This window comes from Hydractinia symbiolongicarpus, chromosome 4 (assembly GCF_029227915.1).
Source record: "Hydractinia symbiolongicarpus strain clone_291-10 chromosome 4, HSymV2.1, whole genome shotgun sequence".
In the NCBI taxonomy this organism is placed as follows: Eukaryota; Metazoa; Cnidaria; class Hydrozoa; order Anthoathecata; family Hydractiniidae; genus Hydractinia; species Hydractinia symbiolongicarpus.
This window is the reverse complement of record NC_079878.1, coordinates 19,094,875-19,121,181: the sequence shown is the minus strand read 5'-3', so window position 1 is coordinate 19,121,181 and position 26,307 is coordinate 19,094,875. Positions and strand designations below refer to the sequence as shown.

Sequence of the window (26,307 nt, the reverse complement as noted above, 5' to 3'; positions counted from 1 at the left end):
ACGCGAGAGCTCTTGATTAAGATGACAGACTCACTGAATCGGATTTTGCATACAAAAATAGATTTACTTTATTAAATGAAATTGAATGAGAATAAGTTGTTTTGAAGTGAGAGGTAAGCTTTAAACATAAAATATAGAGGCGACAGTAGAAAATTTAAAGAAGTTAAGTTCTAAAAAACATATATTTTACTCACACCGTCATAAATGACACACTAGGAATTTTAAATTTGTGTTAAATGCTGGTAATCCCTTTCGAATGCAAAGAAAAAATATCCCCCTCCTCCATGAAACATGTGAAACGGAACATCCTGGAAACAGTTTGAAAAATAAAATCATCCGTCTTAATGCACGCAAAATCCGATAGCTTTTTCGTCATGTCTTTTTCATGTTATAATATATATTTTGTGGTTCCGGTGTTTGAAAGACATTAAGTGGCGTTTTTGTTTCAGCCATTCCATATATTAGATCAAACTTTGTGGGGCGAATATGACGATTTTTTTACCATGTTAATCCGACAAATTCTTTTACAATGCAAACAGTTTAAATTCCGACGTTTTTTATAGATAAGGAGAAACCTACATCAGAAAAACGTCTTGAAGAAGTGAAAGACGACAGTGAAAGCAATGAGAGTACGCTGATTTGTTCGACAAAATTGGATGTATTATCGGATGATGTTTCGCCGGTAAAAAATAACAACACCTCGAAAGCCTCTGTTGATACTGTAAACTGCTCTTGTAAGGAAAAAGAAGGGACAATAACAGACAAAGGAAGCGCGCAGAAAAAAACGCAAAAAGCGAAACAAAGACACCTATCTAATAGACAGCGAAAAGAGTTGGCGAAACAAAATCGTAAAAAACGAAGGGAGGAAACAAAAAGAAGTGACACAACTCACAACCCTTCTGTTGAAAAAACTTCATCTGTGGTAAACACGTCTTCTGTGGCACAAATTTCCCCAGTGACAAAAACTTATTTACCTCGTATCAAAATTTAGACGTGTTTACCAGCTTTTTCGTATCATGCAACTTTTTTAGACAATGTTGCCTAGTTGTGAACGCTGCGTGAGAAAATTGCAGATGATTAGCCCTAAAATGCTATATTTTGTGGAATATATTTTTGCGGATGACTTTTGCTGGAAATTCAGTAATTTATTAACTGCAAAATAAGTCTTTTGTCTAACTAGCTTTCAGAAATATTTTTTTTTAAAATGAACAACGAAGAACTCAATGGCTTAGGTTCTACAGAAAGTATGAAGAAATAAAAAATTTAGCGGATTTTTAAGTTAAATTTAAGTTTTTAGGATACAACAAGTGCGAAATTTTACGAAACTTTAATCTGAGCGTCGGGCCAATTGTACAAATAAGATTCTCAAAAATTTCTTCCATAAATAGTTTTTTCTAAGCTGAAATATTTGTTCTGTTCCGACTACGTGGGATTTGATTTTTATATAGGAGCATTTGTACTAATTCTTTATTAATACATTACATAAATATAATATTTTTTAATCCGATGATGAATTGGCATGTGATATGATGTCACCTAACACCTAGAACACGGGAAATATTACTAAAATCAGATTTTCCGAGTTTTTAACAACTGTGATTAAAAGTGCTATTGAAGCCGAATATAGTGGCCGAATAACGCTCGGCTCAGCTAAAACTTATCTGGGAACAATAATCTGTTCTTAATGTCTTGGTTACAGACCATAAGCCAAGACAGGTCTTCCAATTCCGCAGTAAAAAAAGTTTTTACAGCAACCAACTTAAGTAATAACTCTAATAATAAAAATGGGCAACAATATTTGGCATGCTTTGAAAGAAACCTTTGGCCGAAACTATGTCGTCGGTAGGAAGTAGATGGCCCGCTTTTAAAAGAAAAAACGTAATTGTGCGTATTTCGAACAATCAACATAGGCCTGTGAAATTTTTTAAATTTACATTCTGACATTAGTAGTACAGTCAGTACTACTGCAAATGTGTGATATTTTTAATTTTACTCTGTCCACAAATAATTTGACTAAAATTTTGTTTGGGTTGCCGACTCAGCAGTGTGCTTAATATGTGAATGCCCGCAAGTAATCGATTATATTTGCAGTTTCTTATTCATTAGGAGCCGAATTTTGCCGGCTTCATTGCTGGGAACATCTTCTGAAACAAGAGATGACTTTTCCAGAGATAGTCGAAATAGTTCTCTCCTAGGTTTTTTAGTAACAGGAGCGTCGTGCCCCAATTCTGGTGTTGGATCTAGATACTTTAGGGATTAACGAAATGAACAGAGCATACCCTGTCACTTTTATCTGGGTTAATTCTTCTCATAGCTTTTATACAAGGCTGTCTCTGTTGGTTATTTCTAAGGACGCTCGGAAAGCAATACAAACTAAACGGTTGTTGACATAAACATTCTTCATGGTTAACTTCGTGAATTTCACATCGTTCCTTCTTCCATTTTCGCAACTTCTTAGTGCTATTGAACAGCCAATAACAGCACAGTTTACACTTTACATGATAAATAATTCTTGAAATAAAAGATTTTGTGCAGATAGATAAATTTAAGCGTGTTGTTTATACTTCGTTTTTATCAAGTTTAACAAAGAAGAACACAAGGAAGATTTTATGAGACACCCCTTCTTAGAACCCAGTTCCCTTCCCTAGCGCGAAATAATAATGGCGCGTAATGTGAAACAGGTGTATTAAAATGTAGTTTTAAGGGTGATCTAAAACAATCTTGTTAGAAGAAAAAACTGCAGAAATGTGGTACATTTATATTCATTAAACAAGAACAATGATGAACATTTTAGAAAATATACCAGTAAACTGAGTACGCAGCTTAATTTTAGAATAACGCTGACCGTAAATAGTGGCAACGAAAGGACGTGAAAAAGCCGAGTGATAGTTTAGTTCAGTGAACACAACTCACAACATAAAAAAATAAATAATTTCCGACACACCCCAGACGAATACAAAAAGGCTTAAAAAAATTACTAATAAAATAAAATGGTGATTAAAGAGAACGTGCATAAAAAAATAAAGATATTTACAAAACAAAAAACAACAACGAACAACAACATCAGGACGAGCATGAACACTGAACAACACCTACGTACATTGTATCTATTACTCAAAATATTGTCTTCACGCAATTTAAATATTTGTTGTTTTTTTTAACTTAAAACATTATATCCCTGTCTTTTAGCGTCCCTAGTTACTATATTTACAATAAACTAGTTAATATATTTACAATATAATAAGTACTCGCGCCCACCACAAAACTGTGTGTCAACCAATGGATAACGTCGTCGGCATGGTTACCGTACTTTGATGTCGATATTCTTTTCATCTAACTCGTCTTCTGAATTGTCAATCAGCGACGGGTGATCTGAGAGAGCTTTCTTCGCCCTGTAAGCCTCTCTCTTGATGGCTATATCTAACTCCTCTGGTATGTCTGGCACCAAAAAGTCGATCAGCTTATGAGTGGCGAATACGAAATGCTAACAGAAAAAATTTATATGCAAAAAAGCGTACTAGATAACATTAACTGTTAGAATGAACGACCGTTTTGACCGTTTTAAAACGACCGTTTTAAAAAGAACGTTTTCTTCGGCCAAGAATTAATTCACTTTCAAAAATTTGAGTGGGCATTAAATGGCTAAGGAAAACGCTAATGAAAACCCAGAGTTCACTTTGGTATCGTAAGGAGACCAGTTCATCCTCTTTAAAACATGGGGAGCATTTTTCATAACACCTAGCGCTGTTTTGCGTACCTGCGTGTTTCGCACACTAAGTGTTACGCAATTATATTCAAACTTTTTAAGTTCTTTTCTAGAGGACAAAACAAGATATCTGTAAAGTAGCTGCAAGGTGATTTCATAGCTCTAGTCAGTGGTTTTATGATCAAAGGCTTTTTAATGTTTTTGTACTTTTTTTTTCGTTTTTGCCAGTGGAATGTCTATTTTTACATAATACAAACATAATACCGTCATCGTCAATAATACAAACATAATACCATTATCGTCAATAATACTGAAAGTTAATGCAGCATCGGCCATATTTTATTCTAATATTTTGTACAATGTTAATGAAAGTTCCTGTCGCGAAAATTGACTGCATTATGTTTCGATTTAACGCCTCTTTAAATGGGGCGTTTAACGAGGTAGAATAAAATGGGGGCGTTCATTCGAAGTAAAACGGAAAATAATTTCTGTTCCTTTAGATTCGCTTATCCTTAGAAAAGCAAATTAATTACCTCAAACACAATAACAAAGCCCAACTTTAACGCCAACAGATGCCAATAAAAAGCCGTCATCTCGCCGTTAGGATCGCGGAAATCTCGATACCTGAAATTAGTGTTAGCAAAGACTTAGTGATCATTGAATAAAAAGCTGTCTGGAAAAAAAAAGAGTAACATACCTGCACGGATTATCCGTGGTATTTGGTGGTGACGTGGCTAGCGAATAATTTAAATAACCTTCTAGTGAACCATCCGGCGATATGGTGGAACGATATAATAATTTCGGTAAAAAGTTTGATGTGAAAGCAATTAGAAAAGCCTGAATAAAAAAAAACCAAGTAGGAGATACATGCTTTGTTTTTCGTCCTGCAACAAATGATTTTTAAAATGACGAATGGCGAGGTTGAGAGATGATTTCACAACTCCAGACACCCACTGCTGATACAAAAAATAAACGACAAAATTGAACTCACGTTCGAAATAACCGCAATCTTTGCCACCGCATCCAAAATATTAAACCAAATTCCTAAATCTTGGGCGCGATCAGCAATTGGTCGCCTCGTCTCACATAGCAACTTATTAGAATCGATACGAATCTCAAAGATATTGTTAGCCAATGCGAAGAATGGAGCCAACGGAAAAGCAGCCACAAAAATTGTGATGAAACCAAACTGGATCACTAAATTAAAACCTAGACTTTACTTTTGCAAATAAGACAATATCCCATATTTCGCGAAATTTTTGCATATGAGACGTTTTCGAAGTTTTTGTTTGACTCTACTTTCAAAAAAAGATTCTTTAAGTTATAATATCGTTAGATATATGATGAATATCTGTCAAAGATTGACCGATACACTATATATAATACAAATAACTAGACCGAAATTGACCTCATGACTTCTTTTCACAATAAAATCGAATACCAACATCAACAAAAACCATATACATTTTGTTTTATGAACAAAAATCATTCTAACTTATTTAGCTATTAAATTTATTTCTTAATCGAAAGCCTCCTGTTCCTATCTGTTGCAAAAACTTTATTTAACGAAGTATTTCATAAACCATCAAAAAATAGCACTACTTACCCATTTCAAGGTACTCGGCAAACAATCCTTCATCCTCAACTAATTCATAATCGTCCTCCCACCTTGGTTTCGTTTGAACTGTTTTCTTGCCTCGTTTACGCTTTTTCAACTTTTGCTTAATTATTCTAAAGTTAAAAAAAGATAGTATAAACCACTGACCCTGCTAAGGCGTGGTTAACATCATCGATAACATAAAACAAGATATTCCTGACACACTGATTTAAGTTTGTTCTGTTAGTTTGAACTATTCTTGGTTGTTGCATAAAAATCTGATGTCCACACACGTGTACGGGCGGGAGTTTTCAAACACGTTTCATTTGCATTTTGACTGTTTTTTTGTTTGTGTCTTCCCGTCATGAATCACGGTGTCAACCAATAAATGCGTAAAATTATGGCGGGTGATGTAACTTACGGAATCATAACTTCTTGCACATTTCCAATGATCTGTTTACCAACCATAATAATAACTAATTGTTGTGCAAGCTCTATAAGACATCCACCAGGACCACACTAAAAAAGAAAATACCTCAAAGTAATCTTACATCTTCGATATGCACCATTAACATATGAAATGTATGCAAACCTCTTCCATGCGGAGCCCAAATAGCTGAGTGTAATGCCCTGGGTATCCAATCATTCTAAAAATATCACAAGTATGGTACAGGCGTTAGGTTTTTAAAGTATACTACATAATAACGAGTGATAAAAAGTTACTTACTTCCCTTTAAAAAAGGCGATATAGAAAATAGAGGCGTAAAAGTTCACAAATTGAAAAACGAAAACTTTGAAGGTTAAATTGTCTTCATATTCCGTTTGTGTTCGATGCATTTCTAAAGAGAAACAAAACCTATATTATTTTTTTCACAGCAACAGCAGCGTAAGAATATTCAAAAAGACAAATACGCTTATTGGCCAAAAAAAAGTAAATGGATACAACTTTTTTGCGTTCTTACCCCAATGTGTCAGCGCCAAAGCAACTTTTTCATACACCTAAATAAAAATATGAACCGGAAGAAGTAGAACAAGTTGCATACCATTGACCACTTTTCAGGTTAACCACCACGCCTGTCATAAATAACAATCATGCTTACCCTGGACAGGATCATGATACATATCAAGTTACAAACAGCACCAGATATATTTGCAATTTGTAAAGCCCTGGAAGCAGTCAAGGGATTCCTTGCTAGGGGTCGATACACAAGCAACTTGTACACAATAACACCCAGCATGAAAATTAAGACCAGAGAAACCTATGAAAGTGAAAAGATTAGTGAGACAAAAATGATACGATAAACACAAAAGTGGCCTCAGAAAAAGGAGAACTGTAAAGGAGAAAATGAAACAGAATTATCCAGTCAATCCCAATGGTTTATACAATAATGGATTTTAAAAAGCTTCATGTCAAAGTTTTGAAATAAAAAACCGTTAGGAAATTTACTCATACAAAAAACAAGAATAAACTTCCTACATTTGCTTCAACTTAACAAATTTACCATGGTGACTATGATTAAAATTCCTGAATACAGTCTTGGTGCTCTCTCTTTAGTTGGAAAATGCGGCTCTGGAATGCCAGTGATGGGATTTCTTTCAACAGTCGGTGCCAATGCTGCAAAAGTGGGACGTGGTCGCTCAACTTCAGATTCATAATCCAGACAGTCCCATTGGTAAGCTAGAGTAACTTCTTTCCTCTTCCAAAATTCCAAGAAAAAAACAGCTAAATGAAAAGTGAAAATAACTATAATAAATAACAGTATTTCAAGTTACTAACGGCATGGTTATTTAATGCATGAATGAAAGTTATTAAAACGTCAGTAAGTAGATAATTGCTGTAATTGTGAATAGCTATTTTGGCTCTGGGTTTCAGTAGAGTAAACAACGAAGTCTTTAAATCTTACGTACTTCTTAAAGTTGTATTCCATTTTTCATCATGCCAACCTTTTATAGTTGAGTGTTAAAAACTTCCCTTGTTATATTAGTCTACATGAGTTGAGCGCACATAAGTTCACAAGGAAAAGTTTAATTCATATTGCAATCAAATTGTTCCTATTTTCGAAATCTGCTTCGTTATGGGTTTTGGAGAAAGAAGAGCAACAGAAAACAACTTCTTTGCATTTCGTACAAAAGCTTTCAAGATGATGTAGTCTTTCATCATTAAAAGTTAGCAAAATAAATGTTATCTTACATAAAAGAGGATTAAAACATTGACAGTCAATAAATTCTAACCAGCTTTAGAATACATACCCCAAAATGAAACAAACACAGCAAAGAATACCGTGGCAGCATTGTCAAACAGATACGACACCTAAACAGACATGGAAATATTATTGAACACCAGGCAGTACCACACGTCATAAATATATCATAACTATACACACCCTAACAAGAACAAATTTAAAAACATGTTATAACTAACATGCGCAGGGATTTACAAACGGAATTCTAACATGCGCAGGGAGTTACAAACGAAATTCTAACATGCGCAGGGAGTTACAAACGAAATTCTAACATGCGCAGGGAGTTGCAAACTAAATTCTAACTGACGTGTAAAAAAATCACCTTTGCTAATGTACAACTCTGTTTTAAGTCCCAATATTTGCATCCTATATGTTCATCACACCGAGGACACATGACGTAGGTACCATTTGGCGAGTTACAAATATCAAGTCTGAAAAAAGAAGAATGTTGGCAGTTTTTAAAACATGCATATGTATAAAACATCTAGATATTTCATTGGAACGATATATAAATCCTAGCTGTTTGTAGCTACTATCATAAAATATAGTAAAATGACACCACAAATGATGACATTGTTGTTTCTATTTTAGAGTCGCGCGTTTTGAATTCGTTTAAGTTTACTTTTCAATGTTCACAGCGGACTTATTGGTGGTTATTTGGTAAAATCCATACTCTTGAAAGGTACCTGCACTGCACATCCATTTTTCTCAAATTTCGCGATTTTCGTGGGCCCAGACGTAGAATATTTCGTTGCGCTAGTACACTAACGAATTTTACTAGCAAATTTTGCATACCCGCTCTACCAGGCCTACATGCGTGCAAATTCGCGAATTTGCAGTCAACAGTTTTAAACCACCTTTGTTTCATTAATTTTTCCCATGATTGTTGCTTAAAACCTGCTAAAGTGCGCCTTCGCATATTATTTCGAAAAGTAGTTGTCGGTCTTTGGAATAATTACTACAAACAGAAGGACAGACAGTTTAAATGATTTAATAAATCATTATCAATGACTCGTTCATATAAAAAATATATTTCTATCTTTTGTATATTTCATTTTATATCTATCTTTGCTTCTATTACAAAGAGAAGACCTAAAAGAATAACGCATAGGATCATTCCTAACTGCTGTCCGTTATTTAGAGAGTTTTGGTCTTATATAGCAAGAAGACGCACATTTGTCAGTGGTAAACGCGGGAAGGGACTGGAGATCAAGGTGTTTTACCGCGTCTTATTTTGCAAAGTTGCGTACACGACAAAATTTCTTAAAAAAACTTATGCAATTTGGAGTTAATGCGACAAAGGGCAGCTAGTGAATGTTTTCCTTAAAAATCTGAAGTCAAGCCTGACAAAATATTGCAGCAATTCTGAACTAAAATGATATTTTGTGAGCTTAAGATATGTAAGAGATATGTAAGGTCAGGAATTGGAGGTCAACCAACTGAATATGAAATTTTATTTCAAGATTTGATTGAACAAAGCGATGAATGTTATTTAAAACATTAGAAGTCAACTTCAGAAAGTATAGAATTTTTGCGTCAAAAACAACTGTACATCAAGCTGATCAACAAAGAAATATTTTACAGCTTATAAATTAACAGCAACAGCATTTCCGGATGTTTATGACGATGTTTACTCAAGATATTTATATGTAAAATTTGTTCAAAGTTATAGATAGATCTATTTATTGAAAATATTCTTGTAGTGATGGTGGCTCCTCTTCAAAATAGCTGGAGGTCATGTTTCCATAAAAGCATATACATGCATTATGCAATACACACGAGCACCGTCTTCTCGACCGGACTGTAACCAATTGTGTCGTTTGTAATCAACAAATTTAAAGAATTTTTTTACATTATCAAATAAATATTCTGCTGGCACTCGTACTTCACTCATAGCTTTTTTTGGTATTTTGTTGAGCTGGTGAAAGTGATTAACCAAGGTCTCCATATATGCAGAGTACTTGACCGTTATACCATGCATGTCCTAAGGGTCTAGCAGTGTCCCAGATTTGTTCCGCACAGTACTTTCATCTTGCTTGCCTTCAAACGGTCATTTAAAATCAGAAAGATTCCATTTGGTAAAAAGCAATGCTTTACAACTTTAAAGCATGCACACGTTTATGGCCATTGTAACACACTCTTTGATTTTGTTGAGGGCTATCTATCCTTACAACAGTCCCATCATCAAAACTAAAACAATTTTGCAGGGATGCACCATTTTGGTTTAGTGCATCTGCATATTGCTGCCGTATGGCTCGCTGTAAAAAATCTTGGCTCCATAATTGTTATATGTGATTATGATGCTCATACACAAGGTCTAACACAAATTTGTATATGAAGAATAACTCAGTAGGGTACCAAAACTAGACACCATATCAATGTATCTGCAGGGAAATGCTAAACGTTTTAGAAAAATACACAACCCTTCTATTTCCAAGCACACTGTTCTTTGCAAACAGTTAAGCAACGTTGTTCATCCCATAATTTTATATTAAATTTAAAAAAATCTCAATAAGGGGAAAGCTCTCTCGACATATATAATTCAGTTAGCAAGAAATATTCTTCATCATCAATCGCATTAAAGGCACACGGAATAAGAATAGCTTCACGCAATTCTCGTAGACCTTGAAAAGCTGGCATGTTTTTTTAATTTTTTAACACATTAGCTTATCATAAATTCAATATAAATTTTTACGGAAGCCTGACATTTGTGTCTTCTTGCTAAATAAGCCTATTCTAAAGTATTTGAGCATGGTTTTGCCAGTACAATTACTTTTTGTCCGTTAACTAGAGAGTCATCATATTATTAATTAACATACACTGACAGAAACAGTGAGCGATTACTTACTTAATTTGCTGTTAACAAACGTTGAAAAGAAAATTGCACTAAGGAACAAAAAAATAGTATTGGGAAATGATATACTGTAGTATACATACGCGTCTCTGTTATCAGGTGAGTTAATTGTTGCTAGTCCATAAATAAATACTAATAATCCAACAAAAGATGGTAGTAAAAGCCATGCAGTGTACTGACCTACAGATGTAAAAATAACCTCATAAGTATTTACAAATGATATATGGAGGACAAATTGGTGAAACATAGTACTTACCAAGCCATGCAAAATACAATCCTATTTTTTCACCAAAGTATTCCCTAAAAAAAAATCCAAAATTTTTATTTCGCTAAAATATTAATTGTGCTTCAAATTTCCAGATAGTAAAAATTTAAAAGAAATGTAAAGAGGTGTGGGGCTGTGGATATTACCTGATATGATCAAGAGGCTGGTATTTCAGCCATTTGCCCCACTTCCCCCAATACATTTTGAGAATCTAGAAAAAGCAGTAATCAACATAAGCAAGAAAAAATGAAAATGTGCCAAATGAAAGTAACATTTTTGTCATTTTTCACTATTAGCAATTTTACAATCAATCCTGTCTTTTTAATTTTAGCACACTATTAAATGTCTAGGTTGGTAAATTTTACATTTTTTCCCAAACACGAAGGAAGCATAAAACATTCATAAAAAACAGCCAGGTGACACCACGTACTTTCATGTGACACATAATAAGACAAAAAAAATATTCACCTGATGTGATCAAGAGGTTGATATCTAATCCACTTAACATAACGAGCCCAGAAAATTTTTAAAATCTACATTACAATTAAAGTGCAGATTATATTAGTGTGTATAGTGCGTGTATATACTAGGTAAATATTATTATAATAAGTTGCTGTCAAATTATTAACAGTGCCAAATTATTAATTGTGACATTATTAACAAATTGTCAAATATTAACAAATTAACAGTGCAGATTTATAAAATAAATCCAGCTATTCTAAACAATTTTATGTTAAACCTCTAACCTGTCTTTGGTTAAGTTGTGGTTCATCTCCAGGATTATCAGGTCCTGTCTCACGAGGACGTTTATGGGGGCCCACATGGAGAGGATATGCTGCAGTAAATACTCCTTCAGAAACAAGACGTTCAATTCCTGTTCAGAAAAAAGTCAAATATTCAAGATTGAAATACAACATAGACGTTTTTAGGTGTACTTTTATGCACGACAATAAAACAATAAGTAATGTAGATGCATGCTTATGAGAGTGTATTCTTGTTCAATGCTGATTTCTATCTCTAAAATAATAATAAGAACAAAGAACACAGAGTATCATAGTTACCAATTTCCCCTTTTTGCCTTCTACCGTAAGGCGCAGTCTCAAGTATTTCATAACAAACACGAGTTCTTTCAGTATCGGTAAAATACGTTTCAGGATTCTCACTCCCAATAAACCTGTAAACAAAAACAAAAAAGATTATGATTATACAGTTCCGAAATAAATGTGTCATTTATCAAAACAAACTTAAAATTTTAGTGTGAAACTGTCCAATTCTTTTCATACAGAAAATGTTAAGACGTGGCTGTGGGGCACTACACAGTTATACAAGAAAACTTATTTTGTGATTGTACCTCAAGTGGATAAAATTACATTTCGTGAGGATTAATTTTCGCGAATCGGTCGTTTCCAAATATTTCGCGTGGACAACTGTTTCGCGAGTTGACCATTCTCTAATCATTCGTGAGGGTTTATTTTCGTGAATCACAAACTTTTAGGAAATAATTTTATTGAGTGTGGGGTTACCGTCAGAAGTATAATAAATGGCTTTTGTAAAGAAACTATGTATTTGCTGTAATAGTAAAGTTACAAAGATTTATATCACAGTCATCACAGATCTGCTTTACCATTAAAAAAGACGAGTCAAATAAAAAAATAAATGTGTGTGAAGTGATGGTCACCATTTCAGTATTAAAGGCCATTTGCTGTTGCAACGCTATGAAGAAATGGTACAAGAACTCTATTGTGAACTGAAAGATTAAGTAATAACAGGTAGTTTTTTAAGAAGAATGCTAATGCCAACGTTCAGTTTGATGTACAGCCGAAAGCAAAAAGGAAAACGGATCCTGCTCAAAACCCAAGAATGATTTTTCTTTCAGAGACTGTAAATATTAATTTATGTATACTGCAAGCATGAGGCAAAAACAAAAAAGATTAAACTTCTACATGACTTACAGAATTCTATGAAAAAAGAAAAAAAAGATGTAGAAAAAAATGTTGTTCTTAAAATTTCCGTGTGGATTTATTTTCGCGAATGAGGCCTTTTTTAAAATTTTCACGAGGATTAAATGTCACGAATTTAGCTTCTCTAAATTTTTCGCGAGTACTTATTTATAATTTAATTTTTTAAGTTTTGTTTTTGTTAAAATTATCTAAGTTGGTGTGGTACAGGTTTAACAATTTCTGGCTAAAAAATTAATGGTTAACCGTCATTTCATATTATCAATCAGAATCAATATCAGTCTCATCCTTTTCTATATCTGATTCATCAAGGATAACATTCAAGACCTTATTCATGTCATTTAAACTTATTTTAACCTGATATTTTCACGAAATATAAATTGTCATAATTTGACTTAAAAAAATGCTATTTACAAGCATTATTTATGGGTGCTGTCATTAAAAAACGTCATTATATCCAACCATCCATCCCATGGATCATGGGTCAGTTAGAATAGTAATTTATAAACCAGCCTTACGCATAAAGCACCTAGAAAGTGTTAGCATGACAAATTTATTACTGAATTCTTTTTAAAACGGCAACACATACAAAAAAACTTACAAATGGAATTTATCACCCTGAAAAGTAGCTGTGAAGTAATCTGGAGGATGATTCGGAATGACCTCATAGAATGGATTTGGCAAATGAAACTTATTTAACATTCTTTCTGACCAATTAACTTTATCTGTTTTTCTTCTCTACAAAACAAAAAGGAATCAAGTAACTTTAACGTGCATAAGTGTCTAATAAGTTTAATCATTCATTTGTGAAGCATGTCACATGTCATATGTTATTTTAATCATATATTAAAGCATCATATGTTTAAGCACTTTAAAAGAAAACATCAACTTACTTCTAACGGAGCCTTGAAAGAAAGTTCTTCAGCATAGTACTTCAAAACTTCAAAGGGACAATGACATTTAATAAAATGAACCTTCGTTGATTTATCATCAGCTAATTCCTTAAACAAATATAATCAGAGAGCTAGATAATATGGAGCATAATGAACATGAAACATAGTTAACCATTTTGACTCCAAATAATATACCCTTAAAACCTATTAACATTAATTCATGTGTAGCAGTAGGGTGAAAAATATTCAACGTGGCAGTGTAAAAGTTAATTTCAGTTTATTTTTATGTGGATGGTTTATTTTAAGAATGAATTTTTTTTTCTCTCAGAAAGAATAAAACATCATCAACAATTTTTTTACATTTTGAAAAATGAACGAGTCACCAGTTTTTGTGCAAAATAAACTCTTTGTTTAAAATCTATAAGAAGGTGAAAAGCACATGGGGAAACTTTTGCAATTACCTGGCTAACTTCAAGTTAAGTCTTCCTCTTAACATAGCTTAAACTTATTTTCTTTTGTTTGTGCAATGAATTAGCATTCCTTTGCTGTTAGACCATTACATATTCAATAAATGTTGTTCATTCATTTTCTGTATTAAAAATCTTTTGACCATTGGGCAATATAAGAATGAAAATCTAATATTATTTGGCAGTAACCATCAATAAAACATCAGAACTGTAACTATTTTCTCAAAATCTTTACCAGAAAATTTATTTCACTTGGTTATGTTGCCAAAAAAAGGTTTTGCAGATGCCCATCAACACAATAAGCTGGAAACATTGAATCTTTCTTAAAAATAACAACAATTTTTTTCTGCATTTGTTTAATTTCAGCCTATATAATTCACATCCACACTCAACAATTGCTGAAGTGGGCATATGGCACATCAGCAATTCTTTGCTAACATAAAATAGATTGAATTAGAAAGACTTAATTTCATATCATCTGCAGTACAAATTATTTAAAAAAGTAACAAAATATAACTAGCGTGTTTAAAAACACCATGCACTATAACACCAAACAATTTTTTATACCTCTTCCATTTCTACATTTGATCTCTTCAAATTATTTAAAAATTTCTCTCTAAATTGTAAATGTTTAGCATCTGGTTGTTTGTCTTCCTCCTCGGCAAAAACTAACACAAAATCTATAACAAATTAAAGATACACTTTCAAAATCATGCACATTAAGTGCAACGGCATAAACATAAGAATCACATTTCTATACCGATTTTTCTTTTTCCATCTCTAAAATAAGTTCCCCTCTCACCACTCATATCCTCATCATCAATACTCTAAACAATAAAAGGAATAACTATTATTCAATCGTGTAGCGTGTTGTTTAAAATCCAAAGTGCTAATTTTTTACTCCTAAATTACAACGGTTTTGCAACCAGGACGCTTTCCTTTTTAAGGCAGCAGAGCTTTCATAAAGAACTAAAAATACGCAAGAATTGTGAGAGAGCTGAAAGAAAAAAAGAATGCAGGTTCTTGATTTTGTTATTGTACATATTCGGCTGAAATCTTTGAGATATGCTCTCACAGAGATTCAAAAATTCAAACTTTTGGTACATGTCATTTCGTGTACCTCTTAGGTTGTTTAGGTGCTTGAGCATGTACTTCATCTTTTTGTGCACCTCAAAATGGTACCGGAATCGGTACCCTGATAAACACACACATCATATTTAATTCTTGTCCCCTCCAGAATAAGACGTAGCTAATTAAAATCACAAATCTTCTGTTACTGTAAGTTCATTCTGTTTCCAACAACCTTTTATCAAATAGAATTGTTTTGCAGATGGTCGTCACTATGTGATTTGGCACCAGGTCGATAATCAGCAGTATTATTTGGGAAGTTTTATTACCCACACAGTGCATTTTTTAAGTTTTTTTATGGTTTTGTACTATTTCTTTTAATAGGATTGTTGCAGCGCGTAGCATTTCGTTACTTTTTCTCCACCATATCGAAATTGTTTTTCATTTACACTTATTCATATTTAATTTTATTTTGACATCATTATGTTGCTCAAGGATACAGTAAATTGGTATAGGTTGCCCTTTATCTTTGCTTGTTCAAATTTAACATACATAGTTAGTTAAACACATGATAATAAATGTAAACTTACTTTATATTCTTCTCCACTGCCACCTTCACCAAAAGTGTTGTACCCTCGACTAGACATCTCCTACAAATTAAATTCATATACATAAATCCTGTATTTTAAAAATTCTTTTTTATTTTGTATATATTTTTAATTATGGAATTTTTAATTTAAAATAGTGATATTTTCGAACTTTGTAATATCCCGTTATAATAATCTTAAAACGCAGTACATCAATGTTAAACGTTTACAAGCAAGTGTTCTAGTTTTTCCGAACCAAGCTTGACTTATGCTTCTTACGGCTATGTTATTGCTATTTTACAACAAGATAGGGTGATTTTTAAAACAAAATATGCTATAAATGTTAACTGAACACAAAGTTTTAACCTCATTTTCTCTCTAAGTTTAACTATTTTTCCTATAATGGTCTGCAGCGTATAATTACAAAATAAAATATGAATTGCTGAAGTGAGATAAAATTTTGTCAAATGAAAATAGGAAAAATAACATTTTTGTTCTTGAGAAATAAATGGATGCCCATTGGCATTAAAAATAATTGTCATTATGTGAAAACCACATCTATTATAAATAATGATATGGAAATTTAGTGTGTTTTTAAAGGGCAATTTTTACATGCAGTTTTTACCCTTAATAAGAGACTATATCATTATTGCTAAACAACAAATAAGTTCTTTTGACGTTACCTCCCAACGTCTATAAGATTGACGTCAATGTTTACAATTTAATTTGCATTGCATTAAAGCCAAATAACTTGGAAACGAGTGGATATAACTGGCATCATCTTCTCTGTGGGTCAATAGTGACCACCCAGGACTGAAATGGGACCAATTTCCTAAACCTGGGTTATCCCACTCATTTTAGAAAACTTTTAAACACCAATATCTCTTTAACTGTTCCTCAAAGGCATAATGAACATATACAATTTCTTGATCGGCATTTCAAGCTCCATGCAATGGAAGTAACTGTATAACACATTTCTAAACAAAAATTTTGGTACAGGTCTTTGCTGACATCAGCAAAATTTTTAAAAACCCATATCTCCTTTTACCGTTTGGCGAAAGTACATCATTTTATATGTACATTATTTTGATTGTTTCAAGCACTGTACAATAGAGGCAACAGGTAAACAAATTTCTATAAAAAAATTTGCCAATTGACAGATTTTTGTAATTTTTTAAAGCCTAATATCTCCTTAATCGATCGTTGAAAGTATGCAATCCAATTTCTTGATCAGTGTTTCGTGCTTTACACAATAGAGGCAAAATGGGTGAACAATTTTTTTAAAAAAGAATTGAATATATTTGCATAACAATTTATATATTTTTTCCATTGCTCTTCTGCCTAAGTGAATTTTTTTCCAGAGGCCTTATCGACTAGTATATAATATTGCAAAAGCTTATATGCTCCATTTAGATGTATTTACAGACTTTTTTGGAGGCGTGTAGTAGTATGTGTACACCCACAAACACACACCTTAAAATTGGTTAAAGTGTGCTATTGATAACACATGCCAAATCCAAAGTTTATAAGAAGTTGAAGAGGCTACAAAACAGTTAAAGTGAGATCTTCAACATGAACATTACTCTCCATTCTAGCGCATTCTGAATGAAGGTGTGTAATAAAGACACCACTTGAAAGGTTAAGCACAAAAAATTATTTGCACTTTCTCAACTGTATATATAGACAATCTGTTTATGAAGAATTACTTTGTTTATGAATTTGCTACTTTTTTATTGCTATTTTCTAAAAAAGGATTGTAATTAGTATTCTTTTTTGCACTAAAATAAGCTACGGTCTGAAATATATATTATATATCAGTAAATCAAAAGTTTGATTTAAGGAGGAAAATGCAAAAAAGAAGAATATATAGCTAGCCAGCTAATTCAAAAAAGTTTGAAGTTTATTTTACCAGGCATAGTAAATGGCATATGGCATAGTAAATACTTATATCGAATAGATAAGTTATTTTTAGATGTCCAATGCCATATTTAAGATGATTTCAGATGTTGTTTTTGACCTCAGTGCTCTTATTTATTTTTGCAGCCATATAAATTAAAAAATCAACAGCCGGTTTTGTAGCCTCTTATCATTATATGTAGCACACAAATATAGCAGCTGACAAACAGCCTAAAACACTTGATATGTGTGCTGCACGGGTGCTTACTTCCTGAAATAGCCTGAAAAAGTAATTGCAACCTTGCATGACACATCATGTCATTATTTAGCTTCTCCAAAACATAAACAGAGCAAAACCAACAATATTTGCTGTATATATATCAAATTTTTTTAAAAAAATAGGCAACCATATTGAATTTTAAATGTATTTGCATGATTACACATATATTAATTTGCTGCATTTCCAAACTTAAAATATTTTTTGCTTAACAGTTTAAAATTGAGACAAACAAAAAACAACCTGCTTAGAATAGAGTAAGTAGATAATCAATAATTATTACTGCTGGCAAATACAAACATTAAGAAAATAATGTATATACACATTTACTAAGCTAAACTTCTGGTTTACGTGAAAGTGCAACAAGTTACAAACCTTTAAAATCAAAGGACTTTTATCTTTATTACTTTCCTTCATTTTTATTACTTATATCAACATCATTACTACTTGTAACAATGTTGAATCGTTACAAAGAAAAAGTACACCTTGTACGTTAGAAGGATCAATACTGCAGTTTTAATGTTGTTATATTCATACAACTCCTAATTTGATGTGATGTGTAAAATTATTTGTAAATATTTTAGCCAATTTTTTAATTAATAAATATATAATATCTTCACTATAATATCTATAAATGTCTTCACCACGTACACAGCATATAATGTATTCATGTGATAGCCATAGCTATAGACTAAGCTTCTATATTAACAAGTACAACCTTAACACATTGTTGCATCCATTTAAAAATATTTTACAACATGTTGCCAACTTGTATCAGTCATCATGAATTAATTAATGGACCATGTATAATGTTAAATGCATTTTTAATGGCATATAATTTTTAATTTTCATGTTGCTAAGCAAGTAAAAGCAGAGGGCATAAAAGTCACGATTCTTTCTTGCAAGGTATATAGCTGGAAAGAAAAGAGAAAAGGATAATTCCTATAATGGAAAACAAAAAGGCTGAATTAGCTCTATTTTTGGGAAGAAAATTTCCTAGCTATAGTTTGCAGTCTCATTGTTGCCAAAGTATATTCGCGCCATATTTTTGGTTGTGGTTTTGGTAGCCAGCTAGCTATACCTAGGTAGGTAGGTAGGTAAGGGCTATGTATAATAACCTACCAAATAGTCCGAGTTCCCTAACGCAAGCCTGTCATCAGACATGCTTGTGTGTACTGACATTACGTTAGAATAACCTTGTTGGCATTCTGATTGCAAAACTTCCAACTATGCCACAAAAATCCTTTCTTTTCCTTCTGATCCCAGTTCCAATGTTTTTTTTTATATCTGACTGTTCTGTATTTTACATAAATTAGCCGGTCTGGTACTGACGACGTGAAATTATAGTCATGTGAAAAACAGATGATGAAATATCGCCTTTAAAACGGTGTACGACATTGAATAAGTGGTGAAAGGACGAAGCTACTTATGCCACACTAAAGTTGAAATTTAGGAAAAGGAAACACGTGTAAAATATATCTTTTCAACTCTAGGTGGCTTTTGGTTGTGCATGGATACTTCGCAGAATGGGATTGCATCTTGTCTTATATTAAACGGCAGGTGTTTTAGACACCATTGTTCTTCCAAAAACAATTTAAATCTTCACAATAAAGTCGATTGTTTATAAAAGGTTTCCATATTGAAATATTCATAAATATTAATAGCGATGAAATTGATTTCATATATAAAGAATTAGACAATTTTGAAAATGTTCAACCTCGTCCTCAGTACTTGAAAGAATAAAAAGTGAACAAGTGCTTCAAAAAATTTAAATTAAATTAGAACAGAGTAAATTAGTGCGGATCAGCAGCATTGCTAAAAAGGGCAGAATTTATTAGGAACATTTTGGTGTTTTAAGAGGATACTTTATTAGTACTTAGGCATAAGTTAAGTTTTGTGTAAATTAAAAGCAAATTATTATTTTTTGCATACACGTTTTTCATATAAGATAAGAAACTGCTTCGTAAAAGAAACCGACTAGTCGCCTTTTTAAAAATTGAGAAGCTTTCATTAGGTGTAAAAAAGTAACATTTTTAACTAATGGCATTCAGGTATTATTACTTCGTGACGATTATCGAGTAGGTTATCCTGAAAAGTTTGAAGACTGCTAAAAATTGACGACGGAACATACGTCCTTTTAAATGAGAAAATAATAGCGAAAAATGCATTATTCTGATTGAATATCCCTTTTATGTACCAAGTTAAAATTAAGAAAAATAAACATTTTTGCTATTGTAAAAAAAAAATTGTCTAATGCGAAACTTATAAGTGCGAATTAGAATTTTTGGGGGTTCGTGCAGAATTAAAGTTATAAGAGCGATTTTTATCCAAATTCGCACTAATAAGTTATTCCCAACGCTTTTTAGTTGAAAAATTGTTTTTTTTGCAATAGCCGAAGATTATAACTCTCTTGAGGAATTACACGAGGATCATACAAACAAGTAAAAAAAGTAAAATTTTTGTACACATGAATTTCTGGACTGACTGCGCATTGAAGTAACAATTGTGATCCTAAAATATTTCCGACTTGACCTCTACTCTCAAATAATTATACTACCTCCATTGACTTCTTTTCACTATCAAGGTCAACAATTTGAAGCTCGTCGCTCTTTCTTGTTGGTATAGGGGTTAAAGTTTTCTTAGAGGTGGCTGGTGCGGCAGTCTGACTATCTTCTTCGCTTGTGAGAGGAATGTATTCATTACTTGTTCGTTTTTGAAAATCACTAATGCTTTCCAGTTTCTTTCCTTTCTTGCTTTTCGCCATCACAAGATTTTCCACTATGCCATCATGGTGTCAACATGTCAATAAAAACATCGCGATCTTATTTGTCATTTTGTTTTACATTGCATGTATGTTATGCCTGGGTGGATTCTCTATTGCTTTAACTATTCATTATCAGCCTGGTTTCTACTTGTTTGTTTCATAAAAGGAACTAACGTCCATCTTGCGATGCGTAAAATATTTTGATCTACGTTTTGACATCAAATCTGCTTTCGTGCAGTTTTAAAGAAACTGAATATTTTCTTTCCGGGTCTGCTGAGTAAGGATGTTATAAAATTTAATGCTTTTTGATGCTCAGAGGTGGAGAGTGTAATAGGTGGAGTGCATAGATTTTAAAATAAATCTTGTAATTAAAATCTATTTAACCAGATTATTGTTTATTTAGGTTTATTTAACAGTGCTAAATTTTCAAAGTAGGTTAAGAATGATAATTAAGCTGACCGACAATTAATGAACGCTTCACCCTACACACTTTTTTAAACATCTGTTTTTCGCTCAAGATAGGACGTTCTTATTCCTTTCCAAGAGTGAAGACTTCGCTACTGTGAAACTTGCGCATCATGCAATAACAAGTTATACCTTTGCGAATGAAGAAAGAAAGTAGGAGTTCACGAGCTGACAACGTAATGAAACTAGAGCGTGGTGAAAAAAAACACATTTATTGACCAAGCAACAAGTTTCAACGATCTTTCAAAGAACATAAGGACTTGTAAAAACTTGAAATGTTTTATTAGAGAGGCAAAATGTTTGTCCTCGCAATGATTTTTTTTCTTTTTTTGGTTTCTTTTCTTTGGGCTTTCTATGTATGTTCGGACCCTATCACTTTTAAATCTTTTGTGTATCACTACTCTGTTGTCACTACTCTGTGCCCAGTTTTCTCCGTTTTAATCCTTTTTTATGATATAATAAATTATTATGACAGGTTTGGATTTTTTTCATTAACTACTTGCGTCAACTATTGAAGTTTGTTTCTTCGCGTGATCAAAAACTTTTATTTTGTAGATATTATATATATAGTGAATTTAAATTATTTTACGACTATTTTACTTTTCTTTTATGTTTAAGTTTTGGGAGAAGAATCATTTGTTAATATAATGGAACCCGGTTTTATGATTAATAATAATAATAATAAAAAGAAGAAGAAGAAGAAGAAGAAGAAGAAGAAGAAGAAGAAGAAGAAGAAGAAGAAGAAGAAGAAGAAGAAGAAGAAGAAGAAGAAGAAGAAGAAGAAGAAGAAGAAGAAGAAGAAGAAGAAGAAGAAGAAGAAGAAGAAGAAGAAGAAGAAGAAGAAGAAGAAGAAGAAGAAGAAGAAGAAGAAGAAGAAGAAGAAGAAGAAGAAGAAGAAGAAGAAGAAGAAGAAGAAGAAGAAGGAAAAAGGAACCCCTAGTATCGTTTCAAAAGATTTGAAACTCGGCAAAAATCTTATTAAAAAAGTGCTTACTGGAGTACTGGTTAGAAATAACAAAAAGCGTAGCAAAATTGAGAGAGTAAGCAAGCTTACTTTTTATATTCAACCCGTATCTTTGCAGTGCTGTTTTAATTGTAAAAGTATCTATCTTGTTCTTAAGACTTTTCTCAAGAAAACCAACATACGTCCGTGATGCATGTGTAAAAAACTTACCACAATATCCAATTTTGCGTTATCGTCTTCATTTTTCGCGACTATCCACTCTCGCTTTTGGAGAGTTATTTTCACGTGTCTCGTTGGTTGTGTTTTTGATGTGATTTCAAATGAACGGAGAATGGAATTCGCTGCCAGCTTAGATACATTCCGAAGGTCGATGTTATTAATCTAATACATTGGGAAAAAAATAAAACAACTTTTTATAACTGAATATAAATTTCTTTTATTCCAACTACTTGTATTTTTCGCATCAGCAAAATCATTATAAATGAAACACATTGCAACGACACATGGTAATGGTAAATTTGTTACAATGTTAATTTTTTTTAAAAAACTAGTCAATGACATGGTTCGGCCGTCCTTTATTTACCGCATTTCGTGTGTTTCGCTACTGACAGACGTATACGGGTATCATAATATAGAATAGTTATCAACCCGTGGAAAAATTCACGGGGTCGCCTGTTCTTTATATATCGAATTTTGTGTTTCCGTAACAGACAGGCAAACAGACAGACGACGGCTAATATTAAAGGGACTAGTCGTTAACCCGTGGAAAATTCCACCGGGTCGCCCGTCCTTTATATATGGCATTTCGTGTTCCATAACACGACGTGTTTCTCGCGCACAAACAGACAGATGGAATACGGGTAATATTAAAGAGACTAGCTGGTCACCCGTGGAAAAATCCACGGGGTCGCCCGTCCTTGATATATCACATTTCGTGTTTTCGTAACACGACTTTTTTCTCGCCCACAAACAGACAGACGGAATACGGCTATTACTAAAGAGACTAGTCGGTTACCCGTTGAAAAATTCACAGGATCACCCGCCCTTTATTTATCGCATTTCGTGTTTCCGTAACACGATGTTTTTTGCGCAGGGACCGACAAAATATTCTGTCAACAGAACTCTGTGATTTCTTCTTCAACTTAAAAAATAGCACTACTCGCATATGCTTGCACATCGTTTACTGTTGGAGTTTAACCTCTCTTCAAATCAGGTCAAAAAACAATTTTATCTACGCTTCACGCTTTATCAGCTCATTCTGATCGAACGACAACACGACCTAAAAGAGATCCTGCATAATTTTAGCAATGAAAACAACTAAAACGATAAGCATCGCAGCAATTTAATGAATCAATTTAGACCGGAACTACTAAATTTAAGAAATTCTATTAATAAAGGTAAACAGACGAGCTTAACAAAACGCATAAACTGTATATATTTTTTTTCGTTATTTAGGCATGCCATTGAGATGTACGCAACGAAAATCCATTTATAAGCGTAAGAAACCCTTCCTTAAAATAAAAAAATAAAAATCTCCTATATCCACAGTTAAAAACGACGACATAAAAGATGGACTGTTTAAAGAAAGATTTCATTTAAAAAATCTTTTTGGTGGCAATTCTGTCACTAGTTCTTTTATTGTGTTTTTCAGAAAAGATCTTATAGAGAAACTGCAAAAACTTAAACATCACCTCGACTTTCATGACAGTAAATATTTTAGCAAAAGTTTAAATCATTGAAGACCTAAAAGCACAAACAGGTCTAAAGATAATTTCGTGAGTCGCTGAAGCATTGTAATAATTTGCCTAATGTGTGACGCTTTTTGAAACGAGATTTAAGCTTGCGGCAAATTCTCACCTGCTTACCAAGAAAGTCTACAATGAAACCCTAATTATTTTAACAAGCTCTGTTATTGATACATGTTTGGGTTGGAAGCTTATAAACAGAAATACTAGCAGATGTCGCGCCTATTCGTCGGAATTTATTAACAAAATCAAACAAAAGAAAAAAATTAAACAGTAGAAATTAGAGATAAATCTACCTGTACTACTTTATCTCCGATTCCAATTTTTTTTGACTTTTCTGCAGCGCTCCCGGGTTTAAACCCAGATACGTATAAGGACGAGTCATGCTTGTTTTCTGCACCGCCTTCGAGTATTACACCAATCCCTGAATGGCAACGTGACATATGAGTTCTTGCAACGAAGAAGTTTTAGTTAACTAGCCTAAAGCTTCCGAAAAATCATTACCACATTGTCGTGTGCTACAATGACAGAGGTTTATGCCGAGTATTATCGTCTAGTTACGAAACTATCAACACTATATTAACTAAAAACAATCTTTTCTCATGCTTCTAAAAACAACGGGAACACACAACAGACCAACCTGCTTCATTCACCGGTATTTCAACATCGATTGTACTCGTTCTTTTTCTCGGAAGGATGTCTGAATTGATGTTCTACAAAATCAAAACATGTAACAATACCGTACCTCCTCAAATTCACTGCGCCATCCAAGAAATAGTTTTTAATAGAAAAAAAAATGAAAATGCAAAAACAACAAGCTGCGTTCCCTTATACCCTCACCACTCAAATCTGTAAAGCGTTAAATCCGCCGCAAAGAAGATTTTTAAATTGTAATTTTTTTCATTCCATATCACTCACACTAACATTCTACAATATCCTACCGCATACTTCTTCTTGGAAGATCCTTTTCTGGTTAACTCTTGTTTTTCAATTGGATCAGAAGATCTTCGAACAGATAGACGATTTCTCTTTTTGTCAACCTGCGAAAAGATCGGACAAAGCGCATTAGTGTTGAAGCTTAAATAGTTCGCCAATAGTTTTGCACTACTTTTAATACGTCACACAGAAACAAGTTTTAGATTGTTTATACCTGCATTTTACTTATCCCTGCCAACATGGGTCAGTGCATCCATTATTACACGCAAACATGAAATGCTTTGCATGTGCAGGAGTTGTGACGCGATGTAAGATACTACGGCAGCAAAAGTAACTCTTTTCTTGCTATATAGTTTCAAATGTACATAAGTTTATCATGTAGCCTCCTTGTAATTTCTCGTTCGTAGATGTTTGTTCTCATTGTAAAATAGAGCTGGCGTGCAAACTCTAATGTTTTCAACGTAAAAAATTCAGCTTGCAAAGAAACAAAAAAATATTTCTTTCACGACAGATGAGTTTAACCGCGTGTTTACATTGCAAGATGGCAAAAAGTGAGTTGTACATATACGGAACAATTATTAATGATATGATACCCAGTCCTTTTTACCATATACACTAGGTTCATTGACTGTTCCATGAATGATTGTTGTGATAGAAATGATCCAAGATTGTTTATAGCCGAAGCAGAAGTAATGAACAGTTATTGACAAATTAAAAGTTGATAAAAATATATCGCAATTGCCATTAAAAGGCTTGAATTAATTACACCAGGGGAATCAGAATAAAGCTGGGCGCAACTATTTTGAACATGCACAAAGTTGTCAGGGTTCTTCCTAAATCTAAAATCTAGTTACAGTAGTAGTAGTAAGCTTTATCTTCTCTTTTTATTGCGTATCCGACTCAAAATATTTTTAGAGCGCACGCGCAAAAACAACAACAACAACAGCAAATTTGTAAAACTTACGTTTTCGTTCGACGAGTTTGGGAATTTTTTATAATTTACGAAACTTCCTGCGTTCTAAAAAGATCAGTTACATTTTTATCACATTTTTATCAAGAAATCAAGTGTTGAGATACGTTGACCAATCACCTACCTTTCTCATGCTGTTTCTCCTTTTAACCTATTAATATCACCTATCTGTTTTGTTTCAGCGTTCATTCGCGCTCAGTAAAATGTCGCTCGCTTCGAAAAGTTGCACAAATAGTGACGTCTTCACACAAATCTCTTCACAGTAACTATTGACAAAACCCTCCAAATTATTTTGCATCAACTTTAGCGCTTTCATGACATTCACAAACATGGAGTCAAGTTAATGTAAATAAAAACTTTTGTTTTTTGGCAAATGCTCAACACTAATTAAATAAACTTAAGTGATCTACACTGTCATCGACGCTACGTCACTTGAATGTGTGTACTTACATTGTAACGTGAAAAGACATCAACAATACACCTTTCCCGAATTTCATAAATTATAATAATTATGACGTCTTCTAAAATTTTATAATGGGTCTGTTCTCTTATGTGTGCAAATAAGGATATTCAGATAGAATATTAAATTATCATGACAAAAATAAAGTTGTTAGAGAGCAATATACTATTCTAGTTGGATTTTATTTAGATT

General features: G+C 33.0%; 3 protein-coding genes across 15 annotated transcripts in view; 2 read left to right on the top strand and 1 right to left on the bottom strand.

Annotated features, from left to right (window-relative positions):
• The window catches only part of LOC130641657 (OTU domain-containing protein 3-like), a 34,543-nt gene extending 31,406 nt beyond the window's left edge, over positions 1–3,137 (top strand). For all 7 annotated transcript variants that reach the window (XM_057448565.1, XM_057448563.1, XM_057448561.1 and 4 more), the window contains one exon: positions 564–3,137. In XM_057448565.1, the coding sequence (XP_057304548.1) occupies positions 564–991 (428 nt within the window). In that variant the 3' untranslated portion in view covers positions 992–3,137. The remainder of the gene's footprint in view (positions 1–563) is intronic.
• LOC130641652 (anoctamin-7-like) lies at positions 2,747–25,881 on the bottom strand. 7 transcript variants are annotated; one of them, XM_057448546.1, is made up of 29 exons: positions 25,780–25,880; positions 25,650–25,703; positions 24,691–24,789; positions 24,390–24,462; positions 24,046–24,173; positions 22,215–22,385; positions 15,642–15,701; positions 14,744–14,810; positions 14,551–14,663; positions 13,517–13,624; positions 13,225–13,361; positions 11,727–11,839; positions 11,412–11,539; positions 11,134–11,198; positions 10,657–10,700; positions 10,484–10,580; positions 7,869–7,977; positions 7,554–7,614; positions 6,806–7,026; positions 6,404–6,562; positions 6,266–6,302; positions 6,031–6,142; positions 5,896–5,950; positions 5,725–5,822; positions 5,313–5,437; positions 4,698–4,903; positions 4,404–4,543; positions 4,240–4,330; positions 2,747–3,484 (listed from the first exon to the last, which is right to left on the bottom strand). In XM_057448546.1, exons 1-29 carry the CDS (start codon positions 25,786–25,788, stop codon positions 3,302–3,304), a joined length of 3,063 nt encoding a protein of 1,020 aa, XP_057304529.1. In that variant the 5' UTR covers positions 25,789–25,880; the 3' UTR covers positions 2,747–3,301. The 7 variants fall into 7 exon arrangements, with proteins under 7 accessions (XP_057304529.1, XP_057304528.1, XP_057304531.1 ...); XM_057448545.1 differs by lacking the exon at positions 11,134–11,198 and adding an exon at positions 10,812–10,876 and having other exon boundaries at positions 25,780–25,879; XM_057448547.1 differs by lacking the exon at positions 11,134–11,198 and adding an exon at positions 10,812–10,876 and having other exon boundaries at positions 3,351–3,498; positions 25,780–25,881.
• Positions 20,915–22,290, top strand: LOC130641660 (acidic phosphoprotein-like). The gene is made up of 2 exons (XM_057448569.1): positions 20,915–22,080; positions 22,162–22,290. Exons 1-2 carry the CDS (start codon positions 21,688–21,690, stop codon positions 22,192–22,194), a joined length of 426 nt encoding a protein of 141 aa, XP_057304552.1. The 5' UTR covers positions 20,915–21,687; the 3' UTR covers positions 22,195–22,290.
• Positions 25,882–26,307: the final 426 nt, after the last annotated feature.

What these genes read in the sequence shown, in the direction of transcription:
- LOC130641660 (XM_057448569.1), top strand. Translation starts at nt 21,688, where the DNA reads ATGGAACCCGGTTTTATGATTAATAATAATAATAATAAAAAGAAGAAG. An exon ending in AGCGTAGCAAAATTGAGAGA is followed by an intron (nt 22,081 to 22,161) that starts GTAAGCAAGCTT and finishes CTTGTTCTTAAG; the next exon opens with ACTTTTCTCAAGAAAACCAA.
- LOC130641652 (XM_057448546.1), bottom strand. An exon ending in CTTCCAAGAAGAAGTATGCG is followed by an intron (nt 24,463 to 24,690) that starts GTAGGATATTGT and finishes TTGATTTTGTAG; the next exon opens with AACATCAATTCAGACATCCT. An exon ending in GCAGTGGAGAAGAATATAAA is followed by an intron (nt 14,811 to 15,641) that starts GTAAGTTTACAT and finishes TTTATTGTTTAG; the next exon opens with AGTATTGATGATGAGGATAT.